This window comes from Onychostoma macrolepis, chromosome 08 (genome assembly GCF_012432095.1).
Source record: "Onychostoma macrolepis isolate SWU-2019 chromosome 08, ASM1243209v1, whole genome shotgun sequence".
NCBI classification, from domain to species: Eukaryota; Metazoa; Chordata; class Actinopteri; order Cypriniformes; family Cyprinidae; genus Onychostoma; species Onychostoma macrolepis.
This window is the reverse complement of record NC_081162.1, coordinates 7,751,824-7,776,620: the sequence shown is the minus strand read 5'-3', so window position 1 is coordinate 7,776,620 and position 24,797 is coordinate 7,751,824. Positions and strand designations below refer to the sequence as shown.

Sequence of the window (24,797 nt, the reverse complement as noted above, 5' to 3'; positions counted from 1 at the left end):
CCACAAAAAAAAGAAGAAAAAAAAATATATAAAACTATGCATTTAAAAATCTACGAATGGCAACTGATGTTTATATGCATTTTATGCAAAAGTTACATTTTATGTACCTGGGCCATACGTGTGCTGGCTGTATCCGGCCTGGTGTTGGTACTGGCTGGACGGGCCCATGTTGTGCTGCTTTGTGGACGCTGGAGGCATGAAGACAGTGGGGCCATACTGGAAGGCACTGGGCATTCCCGGCACCCCGGGGTAGTAGGGCAGGCTGGTGTAGCCATAACCTGGAGGCAGAGGGGGGTTGAGGAAGGCCTGGGTCTGACCTTGCTGGGCTTGACCTGGGTTCTGCGGCCCTTGATTATGAGGGGGGACAGCACTTTGTTGAGACTGTGAGGGGGGCACTGAGGAGAGACTGGTGGCAGGGGCTGGGGAGTTTGAGTCGCTGCGGCCAAATTTGGTAGGCTCACCTGTACAAGCAAGACAATACAGAACAGTCTTTTTAGACTGATTAAGTACTGGATTGTCCTATTTGCACAAGCGTAACAATCTTTGTGCTTTAATAGCAACAACGATGGCAGCTTACCTGAGTAGGGATTGTTTGCTAATCCTCCATCTCTGCCAGCTAGCGCTGTTCCAGGGAAAGTCATGCCATAATAATCCTCCATAGAAAAGTGACCAAAAAACAATTCAATTAATATGAGAAATAAGTATCAAGGGACAGATCATCCAAAAATAAAAACTGACATCATTTAGTCAATTTATCATATTAACATCACAGTAAAATCTCCTCCACATGAAATCTCTGCATGTGCTTGAGTTTGAGTTATAAACATGCATTAGGGAACAACATGCAACATCTTCCTATACTTGTAATTAAAAAAGGCTCTTTCAAAACAGCTGCTGTCAACCAAAGAGAAGCTTTAACGGCTCGCTGTGGGATTCTGCCATAAAAGCTTGGTTTAATGTTTGAAAATCAATTGACAGACAATTTCACAGTTGTACCGTAAAAAAAAATTCTCAAATGCTCCATTTTTTTTTTACAGTGAAATATCTAAATAGTAAATGTTACAATATTAATATTTCTTATTGTTAGATAGTGTTTTATTTAGCAATACGACTAAAAAAAATTTTGCCCAAATTGCGCAGCACAAACAAGCACAGCGAACTTGGAGGTTAAAAAAAAAAACAAAAAAAACAAAAAAAAAAGATCTTAAATCAGTAAAGTAGCAATTGTATTTTTATTCCCCAAAATGTGCAGCCATACTAAGCAGAACTTATTTTTGGCTAAATTATTTTATTAATAGGAGGAAATGCATTGTCAAAAGAGTGTGAAAACAAGCAGTTGACTATGAAATGGTTACCATGGGCAGGCGGGACTGCATCATCTGTAGGTCCTCATATCCATAGATTGGCTTTAGGGATGAGAAGGCACAGAAAAATCAGAAATGTGTACAAGACAGGTCAACATGTAAAAATTTGGCTTCCTCGATCTGAGAGCAGATCATCCATACACTAACCGGGTAAGCAGGAAGGAGGCCACCAGGACCCATGATATATTGACTGGCCAGCAGCGGCGGTACTCCTTGAGCCAGGTTAGGAGGAGCTTTACCTGAAGATATATATAAAAAAAAAAAATTGGAAACAAGAATACACCATTTACAGATTGACAATTATGATAAAAATCCTGGCAACTCTGCTGCATCACTATAATCATGCAGTGAATGTTTTTGCGACTGACCAGAGGTGTTGGAGGGTGTGATGTTGGTCTGCAGCGGTGCAGAACGGACAGCAGAGGGAGCGGATGCGCCATTAGCGGTGAGGCTCTGGTTCCCAGCACTCAGGCCGTTTGAGTTGACCGTCGAGCCGGAGACGCTTGGCACAGAGCCAGAGTACGTGGACAGGCTCACGTTCACCTCAGCACCCATCTGTGTCTGAAGGAAGCAATTCAATTTAACACTGATCCAGTCACACTTATCCCTGATATAAAACCCCTCAAACAGAGAAGCTGAAATCAGGAAGCTAAGAGAAACTGGAAACGGAAGGAGCCTCATGAGTCACTTACGCTCAGGGAACAGCTGGTGGGTGCAGAAGATCCAGGAGAGTTAATGCTGCTCACGTGACAGAAAAAAGAAAAAGCAACGATAAGACCATAAGGAGACTGCTTGCTTCTCGTGAATATTTAATGAGATTGAAATTCGAAAGGGGTGGTCAGTCATACCTGCTAAGTGATGGAATAGCTGTGCTCAGGACAGGCGCTGCTGTTGAAGAGGAGGAAGATGAGAGTGATGAAGATGACAAGCTAATCTCTGTGGACAGGGCTGTGGATACGGGCAGAGGGGTGCTGGACGGAGCAGCTGCAGATACATCAGATCAAAAATGTAAAGTGCTGCCTATGCTACAAGTTTACCTAGCAAAGAAAGTACAGGTAAAAATGGCAAGCCTGTTAACACAGAACTCATTTACCTTCCTGTGCGCTGGACGTCCTCATTTCACTGAATCCATTCTGTGGGGGGAAAAACATTTAGCTGTTAGACCATTAAGACCATTATGCAAAAAAAAGAATTTATAGGGATGAAAAAAACAAAAAAAAAACATTTAAAATCAAATAAAAAGTTATTATAAATCACTATTGGCAAGGAAAACCCAAAGAGGAGACATATCAAATTTCTTGATATTTCCAGGTATTTCCAATAAACATAGGAACCCTGAACAAAATCAGTTCAGATAGTTCTGGATAGTTTGGACCAAGCTAACCTAATTAAGGTGAAAGCAAAAAAAGGGTCAATGTTAAGAGCTTCGGTATGCATGAAGCACCACTCACACAGAAATCACTTTCAAAGCAAGCAGCTTACTGTTGGTCAAAGTAGCCAACTTGAATAGGAGCAAAATCTGCAACTAAGTAAGTGATCGTGAGGATTCCAGAAGAAATGGCTGCATTTTGCCTGTGTAATGGTAAATGTGATTAATTTTAGTCATACACTGAGAGGGGTGGTGGCGGATGACTCCACTCTGCTAGCTGAGGATGGAGCCAAGACAGGAGGGGCAGTAGTGCTTGGTAAAACAAGAGAGGCTGATGGGTAATTGGACTCCATTACTGCTTGAGGCAAGCCACCTAGAGACTCACTAAAACAAGAAAAATAAGATTAGAAATGCATTAAAGTCATTTGTTTGTGGAATGTTCTGGGTTTTAACAATAGTATTTGTGCCAATGTTGATATCAAACAAACATATTGTATTTACACAATGTTAAGAAAAATATTCCTCCCAAAAATTCTGTGATCATTTACTCTCCCTCATTCATATTCAAAACCAGTCTTAAGGGTCAGTTTTTTTAAAATTGAGATTTATACATGATCTGAAAGCTGAATAAGTAAGCTTGATGTATGGTTTGTTAGGATGGGACAATATTTGGCTGAGATACAACTACTTCAAAATCTGGAATCTGAGGGTGCAAAAGAAAAAAAAAAAAAAGAAAAAAGGAGAACATCGCCTTTAAAATTTTCCAAATTAAGTCCTTAGCAATGCATATTACTAATCAAAAATTAAGTTTTGATATTTACGGTAGCACATTTACAAAATGTCTTTGTGGAACATGATCTTTACTTAATATCCTTATGATTTTTGGCATAAAAGAACAATCGATAGTTCACGCTAAACATTTATTCTGTCTTTTTACAAAGCGTTCTGTTGCAGCTGAATAACAGCAAAATCTGTAGCCTACAGAACACTTAGGCCTACAAGAGGAACTTTGGCCTATGTTTTTAAAGGGGTCATGTGATGCGATTTCATGGTTTCCTTTCTCTTTGGAGTGTTACAAGCTGTTTGTGCATGCCTGAACATCCCTGAAGTTGCAAAGACCAAAGAGATATTTCTCAAAACCAAAGAGATATTCTTTATAAAAGTTAAGACTCGTCCACGCCCTCCTAAAACGGCTCATTCAAACACGCCCCCACATGTCTACATCACGGCGTGGGACGATTTGCAAAACAAGGCCCAAATGTATACGTAAAGAAAGAGGGCGGAACTATTATTCTCGCTGTAGTATTGTTGCTGCCACCGGCGCCATGTCCTGGAGACGCTGTGTTTTGTTGTGAAATTGAAAGTACTTTGTTTGGGCTTCCAAAAGAGGACACAACTAGAAATCAGTGGTTAAGTTGTATTTACAACACTGTTCCAGAACAGTACGACAAATATTCGAGTGTGTGCAGCACATTTTAACAGAGGACTATTTCCTGAACCTGGGAGAGTAGCTTACAATGCCAACTGTGCTCAAAGGCTGTTTCTATAAAGTGGGGGAATTCCAACTTTGCAAGGACAGTCTGGCGCTTCTGACTCACAGCCTGCAAGTACGTTTTCTTATTTAAAGAATTTGCCACTGACTACTCAAACGCGGGTTTTGAGCAGTGTAGAGTAGTGCTTGTTGTTTGTCGTTTCTCCGATCACAAATGCAGACATGGTAATGTTTACGCGACATGTAAAAAGACATTAAAATGTAGAAGTCATTATCATCAGTAATTATGTCCCCACTGGATGCAACAAATGCCTCATTTATAATGGGTTTTATTGCTTTTGTGTCATCGCGCCGGGACATAGCATCACAATAGGGTAAGGGGGCATAACATTTCCGTCTCACGCTTGAGGTATTCAGCCAATCACAACGTACTGGATAGCTGGCCAATCAGAGCATGCCTTGCTTCTCAGAAAGATGAGCTTTGTAAAAATCGATGCATTTCAGAAAGGCAGAGCAACAATGTACAGTATGTGGAAAATAATGTTTTTTAAAACCTTAAACCGCATAAACGTCGCATTAGACCAAATACACAAAATAAAGTTCTTTTTAACAACATCATGACTCCTTTAACAAAAAAAAAACACAGCTAAACTAGACTAATATAAACATTAAAGACAAGTTAACAGTAATAAAATAGGAACAAACTAATCAATTAGTAATAGCATAAATACAATTCAAATTTCAAGTACAGAAATTGAAATCAAAAGTTCATTCAAAGATGATCAGTGAATGATTTTCTTTTGTTCCTTGATTTACATTATTGTCAGGCAGCACTTGTTTATTAGACTACTGTCTCGAACACTTAATGCATGAAGATCTAAAAATACAAGTGTTTTCCTCATCCGTTTACGTTTACTTAAGACAAAAAAAAAAAAAAAAAACGGCTGAGTTTACGAGCATATATTGACATCATTTTGTGCATATTGTTCGCAAGATGTGAAAGTCAGTTCCATCCCCGAACTACCTTTTCAGTAGTGGAAATGCACAGAACTGTTCAAGAACAGACACAGGCCGGGAAATTGCACCAGGATCATGGTTCTCTGTGCTCGCGCTTCAGATGTGCGCGTGGCACGAGAAATGGCGCACAAGTTCTTTCCCTTCTTGCTCTTAAATGGTTTAAAAATCACATTAAAATGTGAACGCAGGAATCGTTATGAAGATTTGAAATGCATGTCTTATCAAATACCCAGTTCTAGGAAACGGTTCTCGATATCCAAACCTAGTCAAGCATGCAAGTTTAAGCCTTGTTCACCATATTTGATGTGCTCTGGGTGTGCACGTTGATCAATGTTTGTGTGTATAAAGGCCTAAATTAAATCTGTCCATCATATAAAGCAGCCATGTCTCTTCAGAAAACATTTGGACCGACTTGAGTGAGCAAATAATTTTTATTTTTGGGTGAAATATACCTTTAAGATCTTGTAAACATGCATAAACGAAAGACACACAGGTGGACAGACAGACCTGATGGCAGTGGATTTGGAGTACAGGCTGCTCTGGGTTTGAGGAGCGGCCACAGATTCCTGACAGCTATTTTCTGATTGGTTGAGATTCTCCACAGTGGATTCAGATCCAAAATCCAGTGCACCAAACTGCACATTCAGCCCGGACATGTCAGCAGACCCTGGCATCTCTACTGCTGAAGAGGGGATCTGGCAAACAAAACACATTTAGTTGTTCATTAAGATCAAAAAGTCATTTAAACTAATACAAATGAGGTAAACAGGTCACTATGAAACTCATTTTATTTTTCTCCAATATAATGTTTGTTTTAATTTTTCTGGATTCTGTTTATGGTTTAATTACATTTTAATAAGTCAAAAAGCATGTCTAAATTATAATAAAACTTAAAAAATGAACCGTAAACATCAGTTTACAAATGGTGCATTAATAAAATTATGAGCCACAGGCCTGTATTTTAAACGTATTCGTTTTTTTAAACAATAATAGAGCCCTATAAGATGTTTTTCTTAATTTTTCTAGTAATCAAATGAAGGCATAAAACATTAATTTATCCTAAGCAAAAGAAAATTAAACCCTTTTATTTTTGGCAAACAAAGTGCTGCACAACAGAGGTTTACTGTTAAAATTAAAAAGAACAAAACAAATGTGATTCCTTTAAAAAAAGTTTGGCTACACTTTATTTTAAGGTCTTCTTGTAACGGTGTACAGTGTTTCCCACAAGATTGAGAGAGACTTTTGGCGGCGGGTGACGTCACATTAATTTGCATATTTATGACTTCATTTTGTCAAGTTTGCGTTCAGACGAGTTTTGGCACTTCAGATCTGTTCAACTATGAACCGTCACATACTGTAATACAACTGAATGCCCAATAAAGCGGTTCACATTATATTTTCTGTTGTCATACATGAAACAAGTATAAATAGTAAACACGACCCATTAATACTACATTAGTGAGAGTGATCCCTGGTTATACTCCTTAAATCCTGATTTATAAACCAAAAAGCGACTATATGTGGTGGTTTTGGCTATATTACCGTTTTGTCTCATTCAGCGCACTGCCTGCATCTGAGTAACAAACTACGAGCATTTTAACAGACGAATTACACTCAAATTTAAAAGTCCAAACAGTCAGTAAGGTGCTTGGAAACGCGGTTTTGTAAATGATTTATTGAGGAGTCTGCTGTGGTACAACCAACTGAATGCGCTGCTTCTCTGCCACTCACTGCACAGAACAGTCGCCAAGAGAGGCAACACTGCGCCGGGACAGTCAGACCTCGCACTCACGGGGCAGTACTGGCGACATCTTCCAATTGAACGATAGCTAAGGTATTTTTAAAAAAGTTGCTTTGTCAGTATGTACCTGTTATGGAAAAAAAGCCGCCAAAAGGGTCTGAAAGTTGCTAAATATTGTGCTAAATTCACACTTGTGAGTGTGAGACGCGGAAGCTGACGGCAGTGGGCGGTGGATATTGTGGTGGCCCATCACAAATAAATCAACAAATGGGAAACACTGGAGATTGCAGGGGTTAGAGCAAAAAAAAACTTTTGACTGAATTTTTCCTCGGCCAAACCCCGGATCCACAGCCATACCCGTCACACACCCAGTTTAAGAGCCGTGTTTTTCTTCTTGTAATTAGGAGCGCTTGTCCTCCTAATTAAAAAAATTAAGGAGCACCTTCTAATCAATAATAAAACATTGATAAAAAATTTGCCTTTTTAATACAAGGTGACATTTGACAAATTGATTTACAGGGGAATTTTCTTTTTACTTTTGTAAATGCATTTTTCTAATTCTAGGATTTTTTCCAGTTGTGGTGGCAGAACTATTTCCCATGGACCACGCCCCCTCCCCACCCAAGAATCACCTGCACTCAGAACTGAATTTATATTAACTAAAAAAAAAGTAGCATGACTTTGAATAATTTAGTAAATAATAAAATAAGAACAAATAAATTAAATGACAATCAATAGCACAAACAAAAATAAGATACAAATTAAATTATTAGTACTTTAATTTTTTCAGTTAGGTCTAACTATAATCTATTCAACTGTAAAATAACACTGGATAGTCTTCACTGTATAATGAAAGACAGCAGCAGGTTTATTTAGGCTGCTGTCTCTTTAAGACCTCATGCATGGATCTAATGTGTTACACATGGCTCTATGCTTACTTTTCTTTTTAGGAGCTTTGTCCTCCTAATTGAATTAGGAGCAGCTTCTGATCAATAATCAAATTCTGATAAAAAATTAGCCTTGCTAACTCGGTGACATTTGACTCAAATTGTGTTTATAAGCTTTTTAAAATTTCTATTTAAAAAAAAAAAAAAATTATTAATAAGTAGAAGATGACATAAGTTACCAATTATATGAAATTAGTATAAATAAGAAATTAATTTGTACTACAGAGGTGGACATTTTCAGACGTTTAATGAGGCTCAGAGGTGGCATGAGTGCAATTAAATTCATAAATGTGGAGATTAATGTTTTAAATATACAATTTTGAATACAGAACTATTAAATGATTTAAATAACTGAAATTATACAGTAACCTGTGTTTGATTTTAGAGATGTGCAGTGGCTCAGCTGTTACTTTATTTAGAACTATTTTCGTTGATGATATAGAGCAAAAATGCAGTACTTGTTTATTGATCTGTTGTATTAAATCAATATCACATTTGCAAACTCCCTTAATTATTATTAAAAGCTGTCACTCTCCTTATCGCGATCTGTGCACATAGCGCGCGAGTGATTTATCAAGACTTAAAAGCAGGTGCAAATGTGATACATTCCGTCGGAACCTGCGGGAATGAGTAGAATGATTATTACCGGTAATAGCTGCAATCCCGCACCGAAATTCAAGTTCTGCTCTGTTCTCTGCTAATAACCCCATACATGTTATTACACAGTTTACACATTTCATTAACAGCTCAAGTTAGTATTGTATATTTACCATGGTAACGGTTGTTTCCATAACCCAAAAATACCATGTTATTTTCACTTTGTGTCAGTTTGTATATGTTTAAATGACTGTTGTGGCTCAAACCAACTTAATTGTATTAACAAAAACTAGTTTGGGACTGCTATTTAATAGCTTTACCTTATAGGATGTTTATTCAGTATTAATCATATTCTTAACAGTCTTAATTTTTGTGAAATAAATTTGCTTTTGTTTTGATACAAATCCCATTCAAAAAGAGACCTTAGGAATGCTAAGGGGTTAATTATTTTATATATTTTATTTAATGCAGTCCAGTATTTAAAAGAATGGCTTTCGAGTTAAGTTTGATGTTAAAGAAAGCGTTCACAGACTCTTCATTTTATTTTATTAAATTAAATGGAACTAGTTTGATGAGCACTTTATTTCAAAAAGTATTTTTCTATTGGACTTTCTGTGGCTGTTTGCTTGTTTTTGTTTACTGAAAACTGAAATAAAACAGGAAAAATGACTGCTAAGATGTGTTATTTATTTATTTATTTATTTTAATCGTGACAGTCTGTATATTAAGTGCATCATTCAACTTTTTCCCATGGTCTAGAGTTTAAAAAAAAAAAAAACGCAATACATATATCAGCACCCAAGTATCGTGATAGTATTGAATCGGGAGGTAGGTGTATTGTCCCATCCCTAGTAATTAATACCAGAAATGATTGATTCGTGGATTTTGAGAATCAATATCGAATCAACGTCATTTTAAACAATTAATCAAAAAATCTATTGTTTTGCCCAGTCCTAGTGAAGACCTTCAGCAGCCTTTTACGGCTGCTATAATCACACTGCTAACGCTCGCATACATTTACAACAGAACTCACAAACAATAAAAAGGGGTATAGGGTATTTTGTCACCTTAGAGGGAGGTGGTGCTCTCCGTCTCTGTGGTCTGATGTTTCTGGGTTGTGGTGGCTCTGTCGTGGTGATGACAGGCTCACAGAGGGGTTTCAGTGTCGGAGAAGGCCCATCATGTGGAGGAAGTGGGGCAGGGTCTCGGGCCTGAGCCGGCAGGTCCGACTGGAGTGCTGCATTCTGATGCTGGGTCAGACGACCGAGGATGGGGGATGGGTCAGGTTGGGGCTTCAGGTCCACTATAGACAGAAGAGACACATTCCAACATGTGTCAGTCTCTGTCAAACCTTGGCAGAGAATTTGTTCAAAATGTTAAAGAATGCGTTAGGGATGTGTAAAACCACACTGATTACAAGGCATGATCAGGGGTGAAAAGGATGACAAACTAAACTAAACTAACTCCAGCCTCTAGTTGAGCCACAGTAAGGGCACCTTACTCCTCAAAATCTCTCATTACCTCACTCTGAAAAAAAAAAATTGAAGTGGGTGAGTGGTAAAGTTTGGCTACCTGAACTAGTTAAATGCCAACGTAGGTAAAGGCAAGTTAATTCACATAGCACATTTCACACACAATGGCAAGTCAAACTGCTTTTATAGGGAGAAAATGTTACACACTGCAAAAAATGCTTTTCTTACATTTTTTTCATCTTGTTTCCAGTCCAAATATCTAATAATCCTTAAAATAAAATCTTTTTTTATTTTTTTTTTTTTTAAACAAGTCAAATGTCAAAATCTTGTTTTTGGTTTGAAATAAGATTATTTTGCTTACCCCACTGGCAGATAATTTTGCTTGTTTTAAAGAATTAAAAAAAAAAAAAAAACTCTTAATTGACTTTTCTTCTGAAAACAAGAATTTTTACTCGTCTAGAAAATGCTTCTTGAATTAAGAATTTTTAGATATTTGGACTAGAAACCAGACAAAAAAAAAAGTAAGAAAAGCATTTTTTGCAGTGCACCATTCAAGAATAAACCTTTATATGATTAAAAGACGTTTGAGCGACAACTACGGTCTACAATCAACAAGGATTGTTGTTAAGATGTTACATGAACTTAGTCAGGGTAAATAAACCACTGTAAACCTTAATTTCAGCACTCTAATTTTTAAAGCAGCTGACGGGCTAAATGCGTGGTTTCTCTCCGTTTTGAAACAGGCTGTTACAGGCTGACACTTAGCTATGGCTTCTATTACAGGCTGACACTTAGCTATGGCTTAGCGCTGCCTCCACTTGAGCTAAGTGATACTAATATTACTGTACATTAAACGGTATGCTTTACTTTTAGGTTGAACAGTTCTCAAATCGACTTTATGTCAGAGTAATAGCTTACTGATATGAGAGACAAATGTAAAGGTCGAGACTGAGGAGTATTTTTGCAAAGGTTAGCAAACTAATGTAGCGATACCGTAACTTACAATCTTCATAGCTATCGCAACAGCAGCCTCACACACAAAAAAAACCAGCCTCACGCAGTAATCACCATTTAAACTGGAACACCATGATTTACAGCAGACACAAATGCATTCCATCCGAAATATGGATAGTTGCCTGCAGAGTCTAAAAGTTAGGCTCCAGGAGTGAGATTGGTTGGATGAGGGAAAGTACATGAAGGTAAGCCAATCAGAGGCAGAGTAGGGCGGGTCCATTCCTTTGCCAACAGGGGAAAAAAAACGCTACGTGGCGTGACACAGATGACTTGCAGCTACGACAACGACCCCCCCCACACCCAATTTTATTTTATTTTTTTTAAAGATCTACATGATTCACGTGAATGACCTATTTCAAGGTGAAAACGGCGAATTTCGCCGAAAGGTGACAAGTTTGCACCCCTGAGATGCAATGGTCAATGACCTCCAGTTACATGTGCATTTCATGTAACAGTACAGGGTGCATTTCCCAAAAGAATCGTTAGCTAACTATGGTTAGTTCCATTGAATTCTATTGGCAACGACAGAACTTGCGACCGTAGTAGCTTTCGGAAAACGCACCCCAGACTGGGCAACCCCAGTGTGCACGCAGAGTACTTACAGTGAGTTGTTGTAACAGGGGTCTCCTTGGGTTCATTCAGAGTCACAGGGGTAGTTTCAAGAGGCACCGGAGCAGTAGATTCAACAGATGCAGTGCCATTGCTCAGTGCCCCTGAAACCTGATTGGACAAAGGGGCAATTCGGGGTGTGCTGATTGGCTCCATTTTCTGTACGTCATTCTGGGGAAGCCTGGATCCCAGCATGGACTAAAAGAAAAAAAGAAGGGTTGTCACGATAGCAAAATATTAGTACTCAACAGCAGTGTCAGTAAATTTCATGACTCTATCAATTTTGATTTAACAGCAAAAAACGAATGCCATTCAAAACACTATTTTATCAAGTTTGAGACTTAAGTGCCATCTTTGTACCCAAGTTCTTTTGACATTTCATACAAAGACTATACAATAAGTAGATTGCTATGCAGTAAGTAATGCACACTATATGATTTATTAGCAGTTTTTGTAGTTTATAGTTATTTAATTTTATCCTCTAATTTGAAGCATTGGTTTAAAACATCACAGAGCTAATTTAAAGGGACAGTGAGATTGTGTCAATTCTGGTAAAAGTTTGGTGTTGGTATGATTTTTTTTTTTTTTCTCTCTTTTTTTAAAGATAAGTCTCTAATGGTCACCAAGGCTGCATTTATTTGATGAAAAACAGCAAAAACTTTAAAGAATATCATTATATACATTATTTATATAATGATTTCAATTTGGATATTTTAAAATTGTTGCTGAATTTTCAGCATTATTTCTCCAGTCTTCAGTGTAACATGATCCTTCAGAAATAATTCTAAAATTGCTGATTTACAGAAAGAAACTTTTTATTATTAACTTTCATTGTTATTTAATATAGAAAACGCAAATGGACAGCATTTATTAGAAATCCATTTATAAATTGTCGCTTATCACTGTCACCTTTATCAGTTCAAATCATTTCACTTTTTAGCAATTTAATGCAACCTTGTTGAACAAAAGGTATTCATTTAAAAAAATGAAAAAATCTGACTGGCTCCAAACCTTTTGAAGAGTAGTGTACATTATGTAAACAATTGTTACAACTGGTTTAAAAAATAAAAATAAAAATTAAAATTAAAAAAATTAAAAAAAACTGCAATGAATAGCCACAGTCCTGGATGGGAAAATGAATTTGGCCCAGTAAATGCAGAGTCAAGTACTTTGGTGCTCAGTGCTAGTATGTGTGTGTTTTTCTCACCGATGCGGCATGTGCATAAGTGCCAGCAGCAGCAGATGCGTAGCTGTGTGTGTGTGTTCGGGTGGTTTGCTGCTGAGAGTTGGTGAACACCAGGCTCTGGTTGAGAGTATCAGGGTATGACAGCTCCAATCCGGCCAGCTCAGAGTCGCCCTCAGCCACCTTAGGCAACAGAGAGCCGAGATCCATCCTGAGGAGCAGAGAAACACTTTCAGACAACTACAAAAGAAGTCTTTGCCCTAGGATGCAAAACATCAAATTCATTTTTGATGGAGTTATGCCCTATTGCTTTCACAACACAGGAAGTGAGGATGTTCCAAGAGTGCACCTACATATGCCTGCTAATCTGTCTCTGCATGCTCAGTTGTAAGGCTGTTTGCTTTTTCGTCTTCAATTGCTAAACATAAGTCATAAATTAACGAGACCGGGAGGGGAAATCATACCTGAATGCATGCCAAATATTTTGTAGCACTCAGGTAGACGGATATGTCTAAACTTGCTCTTCTTAACTGCTTGTTGAAGATATAATACAGAGCAGTTTCACAAGATATAATACAGAGCTGAATCATCTTCATCCATAATTAATGAATGAAACAAAAGAAATGACTTGAGCTAAATAACACCATCGCCCTCTCTAGAACTGTATATAGCTGAATCAAATGTGTTTCATAGTTGTTTTACTTTGCACAGTAACTGAACTGAACTAAACCAACACTGTATAAAGTTGACTAAAAATATTGTCTTTTGGAGGTGCTTAATAGCAGAAGTTCTCTCATAGTTGGTAAAGTTTGCATCTCTGATTCTGTTACTTTCCTGTTTATTAGTGTGAATGAGCAAAACCAGGTTCTTTACCATGTAGAGATGTAGTGGTCAAGGCAAATCAGGAGTTGTCAACAGTTACTTACAACACTTCAAATTAAATTCATATAAAAGGTACCAAGCCAAAAATACTTTAAACAAGTTGTACAAGTTATAACATATGTCTGACAGAGTGATAAGTAATTCCATTGTAATCCTAGGTGTGCCACTTAAAAACAAAAGAAGAAAACTACTATCAGTGTTTCCCCTGCCATTATATTAGGGGGGCGCCCCTGAAGGTCAAGTTAATTTTATTTTCTCTATAGCCAGCCAGATCACAACAGAAGTCATTTAAAGTTACCTTTCCTATAGAACAGGTCTATACCTTGTTCTTTTATTGAACAAACTAAATAGCCTTGTTATTTATCTTATTTACATGACGGCATGTCATTTCTGTCTCTACATGGTCCCGCGTTTATAATTCTCCTCTGCTCTCTGTATCGCGCACACAGTTCACAAACACAGACACGTGCGCGCACACTCCCACTAGTATTTGTAAATATTAAGCCGCAAAAGACTAATTAAATATGAATTCTGCATGTCTCTGTGTTAATAAATGGCGCAGACATACGGTTTTGTTTTAGTACTCCTATAGAAGCGCGTGAGGCTCACAGTGATATTAATGTCTGCCCTCTCACTAAATGAGGACATAAATACATGAACAACATCTCCAGAACTGCTGAGAGTCACTTCACGAGCATTTTACCACTTCATTTGACTAAAACTAGTGTCATATCATATATATATACACAGTAACCTGTCAAAAATGTTCGGTTTAACTTGTCTTGACATTGTGGCAGAAATACATTAGGCCTACTATTGTTCAGTAGAATGTACGTAGTACTACTACTAAAATTATTAAAACCTTATTTTTAAGGAATGATTGATCATACAATATTTCTTCAATGTTTTAATTGTAATATTAAAACCTCTATTTGCCAAAAATCTAAATTGATTTAATTTTCATTAATTAAAAGATCATTTAAAATGAATGTTTTATGCAATTTGATAAACAGAAACAATGTAAATGCACAACAGAATTTCTGAGGGAAATAAATTCATAAGGCTACTGTAAGAATAAATTAATCTTGTTTTTATGCTTTCAAATAATTAGACATGGTAAAACACAGAATTTGGTAACAATTAAACATAAGGTTGGCAAAAATAAAACATTTCACAAGGCCCTAGACATGTAATTGTTGTTAAACTTAATAAATTGATGCTAAATTGTTTAAGTTTATGATTTTAATTAATCAGGCTTGCTTTTTGATTAATAAAATTAAATTTAACCATTAAAAAGGAGTCCAGAAAAATTAAAACAAAAAAAGCGGAATCCGGAAAAAGTTTAATGTAAAAACCCACTCCCCACAAAGCAGCAAACCTAGGGGAAACACTGACCATTAATGTACTACTACAAAATTTAAAATTACATTTACATTCAGTTATTTAGCAGACGCTTTTATCCAAAGCAACTTGCAAATAGGGACAATGGAAGCAATCAAAATCAACAAAAGAGCAATGATATGCAGGGCTCTAGACTGCGACCATTTTTTGAGAATGTGCGAGTAAAAATTTGACGTGGTTGCATGAGTGAATGGTCTGCGCAGCTCCAAAGCGTCTGCTTCATACAGCGCGCCCTTCTGAGCCCTGGCACATTGAAGCAGGAGTCAGATTACAGCAGCGAGCGCTTCTGGTTTATACTCGTTGTGTCAGCACAAGTGCGAAGGTGTGCGCCACGTATGAAGCGCAACAGAGGATTTGGTTTTCAAACCAAAGTAAAAGCCGCTTCTTAAACCAGAGAAGGTGAACATGTTGGTATTCTTGTAGAAAGAAAACATGCAAGTCCTGTCAGAGACAGCCAGTTTAGTTTTACTTTTTTTGAAAAGCTTATCTTTGCTGTTTACCTCAAGTTATGCTATGGAGGATTTCCTTTTTTTTTTTTTTATATTATTAATTTGATTCCTCAGTGTTTGCTAAACATGCTGTAATTTATTAGTCGGTATATAATACAGCATGTGATGTGTCCTATGCCATGCCTCATCTTATTCGTTTTGGTTAATAAATGTTATGCAAGCTAGTTCGTCATTGTAGCCTACTGTTTTATTGTTGTTGTGCATTTTAAGAATAACAATGAATCCATCTTTTGTTTTAGTCTTAAAAAGTGAAAGGTGTATAGATGTAAGCAATACAGACAATTATCTTTTCTTGTAAAACGTGACACCAAGATCTCGAATTTGAAAGTGAAAGCGCACAAAAAAAAGGAACATCTGTTTTTAAAAAACAAAACTTTTACAAAATTTAAAAATCACAAAATACTGATGAAAAAGAACGGGTTGAACGTTGAACACTTTCGTTACCATATAACTATAAACTATGATAAATGTTCATCAGCATGCATTGATTAACCAAATGTTGTAGCAAAAAAATAAATAAAAATTGCGACCAAATGATGTGCTCATGCGTCTAACTGAGAAAGTTAGTCGCAAAAGTGCGACCAGTGGTAAGAATGAGTCTAGAGCCCTGATATGCAATTGCTATGACAAGTCTCAGTTAATTAACGCAGTACACGTAGTACAATTTAAGCTAGCTTCTTTTAGCCATGCTATTAGGACTCAATTTTTCCTCTAAAATTTGAACAAGGCGGATGTTGTTTCTTGTTTGCACAGTAAGAAACAATTATAAATAACTAATTTTACTTTAAGTGTCTTTTGTCCGCATTAGAATTAATTGTTTTCCCTCCATTTCTGACTGCTTTTAATATGAATATTAAACTATAGTCTTAATTTTTTTATATTATCTTATTATATATACATATATTATCTTTGATCTGTTTCAAGTGTATGCTGAACTGTTTCAACTACCTAATGGCATTTATTTTAACTTGATTGACAAATGACTAAATAAAAGCATCTGGTCAATGACAAAGACAGTAGACAAATCAAATGAACCAATTTAAAACTTGATATATTGAGGTAATATTTTGTAAATTGTAAAATTATTGTATTTTTGTGCATTAAGCCACAGTAAAATTAATTTTAAAGTTACATTTCTAATTTCATTAAATTATTCTTTCAATTTCTTTATTTTTAAGTGGCACTCCTAGTCATCTGTATATCAGAGCACTGTTCTGCAAAGTGCTGAAGCACAGGAAGCACTCACCCCTGTCCAGGCTGCACAAGGTTCTTGGAGCCAAGTGCATAAGAAGCAGTGAACACTTTGGTCTCAGATAGCTGATAAATGGAGAAAGTGAGCATTACACACTGGCATCTCTTGATCAAATTTTCCAGTTTCATTTTAACATTCATGAAATCACTCACATCTTCATTCCAGTCTTCGGTCGCCCAATCTTCCAGACTTTCCTTCCAGGCTCCTGAAAGCACAGGTGAGGTAATTAAAGATAAAATGCTGTTTTGCAGAGGGCTAAATTAAGAAATTCATAATCGCTGGTTAGTGATTATGCTCATTTGCAACTTTTGCTTTTTGGTTTGAGGATGACCTGCACTACATAAATCGGATCAGTGCATTTCGACTTTCCATCTATACAGAGCCTGCCGCATGAAATCAATACTACAAAAAAACAGCTTATCTGACATCGATACTACACTGAAAATGGCTTCAGATATGATTAAATAAAAAGTATTAGAGAAGCAAATTCTGCTCTATTAAAGAAATCAGGATCCGGATCAATAAACAGCACTCACCTTCAGTAGTCTCATTTCCAGCCTCCCCTGCCTCAGCAGAGCCGGTGTAGTCAGCAGGGTTAAACGTCCTACTGGTCAAAGAGAATCCAATGGAGGACAAGTAAGACTAATGACCAAGAACATTTTTGGAATGTGCACAGAGATATTTCTCACTGGAGGAGTGTGTGATGGGTTTGGAAATACAAAAGCGTGAACACTCACCCCATTCCCTGAGAGAACCTGCTCATTCCAGCTCCTCTGCCTCTTCCTCGGCTTCCTACACCTGAGACGACACACCAGCATAAATACCAATCAGAACAAGTGAAAATATAAAGGAGGAGTTCAGCTAAAAATGAATGTATTTACTACTTCTTGTGCCTTTCCATTGGTTTCCTTTCCAAGATCTCAATCTTGATATGCCATGCTTGACCATTTAACTCCCTTTCACTGACCTTTTTCCTCCTGTACCTTTAAGACAGCTTTATACAAACATCCACGATTATGATTAGCTAATGTTCTTGCACATGAAATTAAATGTAGATGCAATAGACTAAACTTCATTTAAAAACTGGAAGTGATGTCCACTTTAAAGGGATCCCCGGGTATTAAGACATGTATAGCTTAATATAACGTAAATGATGTCTCTTATTTAAATGTGGTAAAAAAAAACCATGAAAATGTATATTTATAAAAAAAAAAAAAAAAAAAAAAGACATCGTTTTTGGACTATGGGGGGCGCCATTATTTTATGTGCACAGTACATTCTGCGTTGACGTCAAATGGTTGCACTCAGTAAGCTACTGGTGCTTTTTACCGCAACAAGTCAGAAAATAAAATACTGATAAGATACCACATTGTGAGGCTTTTGGTTGTAATTTTCAGTCGAAGGGCAACAAAAGAAGCGATGTAATGCAAGACTTCACTGCTTTCCTAGCGATAAGAAAAGGAGAAAAGTATGGGAAGATGCCTGTGGACGAATAAAACTTCCTAAAGACCCACTTCTTTTTTCTCTCCACTTTAGCCCTGATACCTTTGAGTCTTTTAGTAGACCACAGCTACTGAAAGAGCTTACAAACGGCTGAGACAAGAAACGCTAGATGCCATCTGTTAGGATGTAAACATACCGACACTAATCATGACGCGCGGCTGCTAGAAGAGTTTCTCAGAGCGGATTTCTCTCGATATCTGTGGCGTTTAGACTCCTTGTGGAGAAAAAAATAAATAAATAAAATCGATGGTACAGCATTTGGTTTAAATCAATACTTATATCCATCGCCACCCGTAAGCGCTTTCAGTAGCTTTGGTCATCATATAAGTATTTTATTTTCCGAGTTGTCTATTCCGAGTTGTGTTGTGGTAAAAATAGCAACAGATAGCGCTAGTAGCTCATGGAGTGCAACCATTTTACGTCATCAGAAAAATGGCGCCCCCCCATAGTTCAAAATATGTATAAAACGATGTGATTTTTTAAAACAACACACATCTTTAATGGGTTTTTTTACTACATATTTCAGTAAGAGACATAATTTACATTATATTAAGCCATACAAGTCTTAATACCCAGGGATCCCTTTAAGAGACATATGACGGAAGACAGGCCATTCTGATGACTCTTTCCTGTCCCATTCTTGCTCCCTCACTCACCATCTTCCCCTCTCGAGTTGCAGCTGCTTTAAACAACGCATTCGTCACATTTAGTGCCCTACAAACGTTGCTCAGAGTGACACAAATAGCAACACAGGAACAGGCCCCATCCTGCCCAGTCTGAGATAGCAGAACTTGCATCAAGCATAAAGGTTCCGAAAAAGAACCAATAAAATGCAATAGAAGAACCATTTTGGGTTCACCAGAGAACCTGTCACTACGCCTACGTCATCCGCTGGAACGCTACTCTTTCATGAACGCGTGTACGACAGTTAACTAGAGATTTCAGTTTATAAAGTTTTAAATATAGATATTTTTATATAAATGCATCGCTTCGCTTTAGAAGGCCCTTATTAACCCCCTGGAGTCATGTGGAGCACTTTTTATGATGGATGGATGCACTTTATTGGGCAGATTTATTCAGATTTCACCAGATGATGATCACTTATCAGACTGATATTAGCACAACCACTACTGACTAGTGTTGTCAAAAGACCCGGTACTTCGGTACAAAAAAAAAATGAAAACGTCACTGTACCACTGGTACTTAAAAAAACCTGGTACTGAGTGCCATGAATGAATGGCAGAGATGCACTTTTTTTGTATTTCTTTATTACACACTCAAGCGCGCCTGACGCTCGCGGTGATTTCAGCATCTGCCGTCTCAATAAGGACATAAATACATAAACAATATCTACAGAACTGCTCTGAGAGTCACTTCACGAGCATTTTTGGGGAGGGTTCCGTTTTTTTCCCGACATAAAAATAAAGGGGATTTAATATTGATAATAACATTGAAGACATTGTATGATTATTCCTTAAAGTAGTTTACTAGTTTTACTAGTAGTAGCCTATTACGTTCTGCCCAATGTCTTCCAAGTAAAACCTATTTTGACAGGTTGCCGTGAATATCTTTACATTTCTGTGTATATGATATGAGGATAGTTTTTCTCAAATGAAACGCTCGAATGCTCATGAAGTGACTCTCAGAGCAGTTCTGGAGATGTTGTTCATGTATTTATGTCCTCATTTAGTGAGACGACAGACGTTAATAATCACCGTAAGCGCCGCGCGCTTCTGTATGAGTAAACAAACCCACGCGTCTGCGCCATACATTAACACAGAGACAAGCAGAAGTCATATTTAAATAGATGTTTTGCGGCTTAATATTTACAAATAGGAGTGGGAGTGTGCGCTTACGTTTGTGTGTGTGCGCGCGCGAGCGAACCGGGGCGGAACTCCGCTGTGCGCGCAATACAGAAAGCGTGACCATGTAACAGAGACAGAAATGACACGCCGCCGTGTAAATAAGATAAATAACATAAGGCTATTTAGTTTGTTTAATAAAAGAACAAGGTATACACCTGTTCTATAGGGAAGGTAACATTGAATTAATTATTTTGTAGTCTGGCGCTATAGAGAAAATAAAATTAACTTGACCTTCAAGGGGGGCGGGGGGTGCAGGCTGCCCCCCTAAAATAATGGTAGGGGAAACACTGGAATGTATGTGATACTATTACTACTGCTGAAAAAAATTTATATTTATTTTTAAAGAAATAATCACACAATATTTCTTCCATATTTTAATTTTAATAGTAATATCATATAATATCAATATAATATCAAAAAAATAAAATGTGTTTAAATTTCATTAATTAAAAGAAATTAAATTTGGGTGAAACTTTACTGTTTTTCATACTTTTTTTACTTGCAGAAAAACTTGAAGCAATTTAAATAATTATAAAAAGACTGGCATTGATTTTTGTACATTTTATTTTTATTATTAAAAAATAGTGTGTTTTTTAATTAGCATGTGGTACCGAAATTGGTACCGAGAACCGTGGATTTTCACTGGTATCGGTACCGAATACTGAAATTTTGGTACCGTGACAACACTACTACTGACACTGCGACTTTTGAATGGTAGTGTTAGTTTTCCACATATTTTTGAATAATAGACTGTTCATTTTTATGCAGCTAATCAACTTAAAAATCACTTCTAGGGGCAACAGAGTATTAGTAAGCAGTAATGTCTTGAAGTGCATATAATGCACTGACCTCTCCCTCTTCCTCTGCGCCCGCGGTCTCCTCCTCTCTCTCCTGGAGCTGAATCAAACCCGTTCTCTTCCGACCGCCCTAAAAAAAAAATAAAAAACAAGTCCAAGAGCAGTGAATGCCTATACACCTGATCTCCAATCATCACAACAACATTATTGTGCGGTCTAATTGGACACCTTGCCTCAGGCAAAAAAATCTAAACATGCAAGTTAGGATATGTACACAATAAACGCACAGAAATACGCACCTTCCTGGTTGTGGCTGGCCCCTCGGCCACGTCTGTTTGGACCCCCGCGGCCTCTGCCTTCCCTTTCTCCTCTCTTCTCCCTGCTCTCTGGAGCTGTCCCTTCTTTTCCAACACTTTTCTTCTTGCCAACTGTCTCCCATGAGTCCTGTGCAAGGATGAGAATAATTCAACAGAATCAGAAACATGGGTATATTAACCTCAAAGACATATAGCAGCTTAATAACTAGTATGGCAGGCTAGCAAAGCTGGAAAAGCTCCATGACATTTCAACCCACTCTAGTTTTTCTAGCATAATTAATGCAATTACAAAAGACACTGAATCAGAAACAAGTCAAACAGGATCAACTGTAGCAAGCACGCACCTTGACAGTAACCTCCTCCAGCAGGAAGTTGATAGCCCTGTTTACGTCCCCATTGCAGTCGTGAAGGGCCACCATACACTCATCCTGATTTTTGCCTGTAACCTCCATGAGCTGGGACACAAACACAACCAAATACAATCAAACACTTTATACAACAAAACATCAATTCTCTCACTCTATTATATTTTACAGTAAAATTTACTTCTGTAACATTGATGATTTTATTAAAGTCTACAATTTATTACAACAAAACTTTAAATGTGTAGCTATCAGCCAGAAATTATACTGATTCCTTTGAATGAAGCATACAACACAAAAACCTAGATTCACTGAATTAGATATCTGAAAGTAAGTGTAGTTTAATGAATTAGGAACCACTCTGATTTATTGAGAACGAGTCATTAGACTAATTCAAACAAAAAGGTAAGAGTTCAAGACTGATTCTAGAATCTTTGTCTACCAGACTGAAATTATATTGATTTGTGGGAAGCTAAAATAAACAGTAACAAATATTGATTCATTTTGAGATGGAAATGTGAAAGTAACTGCTGTGAATGAAGAACCATTCTGACGGATTCATTAGTCATTAAGGTCCTTGCACACGGAGTCCGTAATTTTCGTATTCTTCATCCTTTCCTATCAAAATGCTTGCTATGGATGCGAAAATGCAGAAAATCAAACCTGGTCCGAATTATTTTTATTACAGATGAATATTTTGGAGGCAGTGTGTAAAATTGATTGACAACATGAGGTTGTATTTATTTTTTAACGTGCGAAAATTCCAGACGATAATTTCGGACTCAGTGTGCATAGACCTTCAAAACAAGGCAAAGTGTCCAGACAGATTCTTAAACCTTTTTTTTTTTTTTTTGCTGATTCATTAAAGGAAACTGGCTCAAAAAAGTGTTACCCCAAATTGACCGAAGAAACAGTCACCTACATCGTGGACGCCCTTGGGGTAAGCAGATAAGCATCAAATAAAAAATTTTGGGGTGAACCATCCTTTTAAAATTGGACTACACTAATTCCAGCTGTTGTTGTGCACAATCAGCAGTTCTAGATTCTGTTTCAATGGTTTATAGTTACGCAAAAATAAAAAAGGACATCCAATCAATTAAATTAATAAAACCAACAATTGAATAATTTATTCAATTTAACAAAAATGCCCTATAGATTTTTTTTCCCCCCAGACATTCTGTGTCTGTTTTAATTTAAATGGATTGTTCTATGATTTAACACAAATATTATTGAAAATGAGGGTAACCAATTGAATGCATAAACCTTTAGTTTTGTCTACTACACATACTCATTCACACAGAGACATGCAGACTTTATATTTAAAGTAGATATATTTTTAAAGTATATTTAAAATACAATATTGTTATTTGATTATTTACACAGCCCCACTTTTGATTTATTCATCCAAATTTTGCTCAATTCTGTGACATTCCATATTATACAGTAAACTCCATTTTTGAGATTGGATTCTGCAATTCCATCCTCATTACTGGATATCAGATTTTGTCCTCCGTATTGGAATAAAGACACGAATACGGAAATTAAAACAATCTTCTGGCCACGATGCTGCTGAATTCTGTAGATTTTGGTGTTGCTCACCTGCTGGACTTTGCCCTCAAAATCTGCATCATTTTTGTCGTAAATCACCTGGGCAAGTCGGATCTGTTCTGCTGTGGCCTAGAGACAGATGACACAGTTACACATCCATATTCAGAACACAGTTATACGCTGGTCCTCAGGCTTGTGTATATGGTACACCTAACTGATGAAGAGTGTGTGTGCGGCTCACCTGTATCTGTTTCTGTGGCTGTGAGGTGTGTGTGGTTTGTGGTAGGGCTTTGTCCCGATTGCCCCTGGCAGCATCAGTTACCACTGAAGTCATCATAAACAGTATATACAAAATAATGTATGTACAAAGTAGAAAATCTGGAGGAGAAGAGGAAACAGAATCAAATTATTACACATGCATATAAGACTATAAAAAAATATTCCCAAGACATTTGTGTACGAAGCGGTTGGTGACAGGTGCAGCGGGCCTGTGGCTAGTTTAACTCTCAGTACTGTACTTCTCATGTAAAACTATCACACCCTATCTATCCAGCACTTAAATATAGCCATGCAAACATAGTCTGGACTGGTGTCCACTTACACACCCACCCAAAACCCACTCCTGAAAAAATAAAACACGCCTGCAACAACATATAAACAGCTCATCAGTCTTAAAGGGCCAGTTCACGAAAAAATAAAAAAAAACAGTGATAAATGCTGAAAACGATATTAGAGTAACAAACCGTATTTTTGTGTCTATCCCCTTAAGATAGACGTCTCAAAACCTACCGAGTCGCCTAATTAGATCGCATAGTTGGGTATTCCGAACGTAACGTTACGGTTCGGCCAAAAAACGCTGTCTAGGTAACGTTAGGGAGCTCGGTGCGTTTTAATCAACGACAAGATTTTAACTAAGTGCTGACTTAAATAATCGCGGTAACGGTTTGAATTCGCTGTGACCGTCATGTAACGTTATATCAATCGTCGTGACGAACTAAAAACACACAGAATCGTGAAATGGCCCTTAGCAACAGACAAACTCACGCGAGTGATTATGTCCTTTTAGCGCACGTGAAAATACACAATTGCGTCATAGTTATGTATTTGCAGTCAATTTTGGATAGTTAGATTAGACGGGAGAGTAAAAACAAGCAGATGCTAACGCACTCGGCTAACTGTTTGGTCTGCACCACGCCGCGCCGTTGCTAATGCTACGAACAACCGTCAACAGACTTCAGCTCATCTGCCGCTAATAATGTGTCGAAATCGAGTAAAGTAAACATTTAATCATTGGCCAGATAGAAACATAAGCTCTTTTTACAAGTCGACGGTGATGGCTTTGTTTTCAGTCTTACTGCATCACAGTCATACCCTTTCCGCTCCCTCAACGCTGTGTGTTTTTACCTGCCCACTGACCGCACGCGCTTCCCTCATACAGCAGCGAGAAGCCCGCGACAACAAACAAGACGTTTTTCAATATAAAAGCCCAGACGAAATTACTAAAATAAAAGTCCTGGCCGTTTTCGCATAGCATTTACTACTAGGTAAAGTAAATT

The 24,797-nt window shown here is 37.4% G+C and overlaps 1 protein-coding gene across 6 annotated transcripts in view; it reads right to left on the bottom strand.

Annotated features, from left to right (window-relative positions):
• The window catches only part of ubap2b (ubiquitin associated protein 2b), a 31,065-nt gene extending 6,314 nt beyond the window's left edge, over positions 1 to 24,751 (bottom strand). Inside the window, exons 1-23 of one of the 6 annotated variants that reach the window (XM_058784596.1) lie at positions 24,646 to 24,751; positions 23,483 to 23,619; positions 23,293 to 23,370; positions 21,676 to 21,786; positions 21,314 to 21,458; positions 21,067 to 21,144; positions 17,587 to 17,647; positions 17,386 to 17,456; positions 17,002 to 17,054; positions 16,844 to 16,914; positions 12,830 to 13,016; positions 11,616 to 11,820; positions 9,595 to 9,830; positions 5,750 to 5,937; positions 2,973 to 3,117; positions 2,458 to 2,497; positions 2,213 to 2,348; positions 2,057 to 2,102; positions 1,733 to 1,925; positions 1,512 to 1,603; positions 1,356 to 1,406; positions 578 to 653; positions 108 to 461 (exon numbers count right to left, since the gene is read on the bottom strand). In XM_058784596.1, coding sequence (XP_058640579.1) covers positions 108 to 461; positions 578 to 653; positions 1,356 to 1,406; positions 1,512 to 1,603; positions 1,733 to 1,925; positions 2,057 to 2,102; positions 2,213 to 2,348; positions 2,458 to 2,497; positions 2,973 to 3,117; positions 5,750 to 5,937; positions 9,595 to 9,830; positions 11,616 to 11,820; positions 12,830 to 13,016; positions 16,844 to 16,914; positions 17,002 to 17,054; positions 17,386 to 17,456; positions 17,587 to 17,647; positions 21,067 to 21,144; positions 21,314 to 21,458; positions 21,676 to 21,786; positions 23,293 to 23,370; positions 23,483 to 23,578 — 2,713 coding nt within the window. In that variant the 5' untranslated portion in view covers positions 23,579 to 23,619; positions 24,646 to 24,751. Of the gene's footprint in view, positions 1 to 107; positions 462 to 577; positions 654 to 1,355; positions 1,407 to 1,511; positions 1,604 to 1,732; positions 1,926 to 2,056; positions 2,103 to 2,212; positions 2,349 to 2,457; positions 2,498 to 2,972; positions 3,118 to 5,749; positions 5,938 to 9,594; positions 9,831 to 11,615; positions 11,821 to 12,829; positions 13,017 to 16,843; positions 16,915 to 17,001; positions 17,055 to 17,385; positions 17,457 to 17,586; positions 17,648 to 21,066; positions 21,145 to 21,313; positions 21,459 to 21,675; positions 21,787 to 23,292; positions 23,371 to 23,482; positions 23,620 to 24,562 lie in introns of all 6 variants that reach the window. The other 5 variants (XM_058784594.1, XM_058784599.1, XM_058784598.1 and 2 more) reach the window with 5 other exon arrangements.
• Between the last annotated feature and the right edge of the window lie 46 nt (positions 24,752 to 24,797).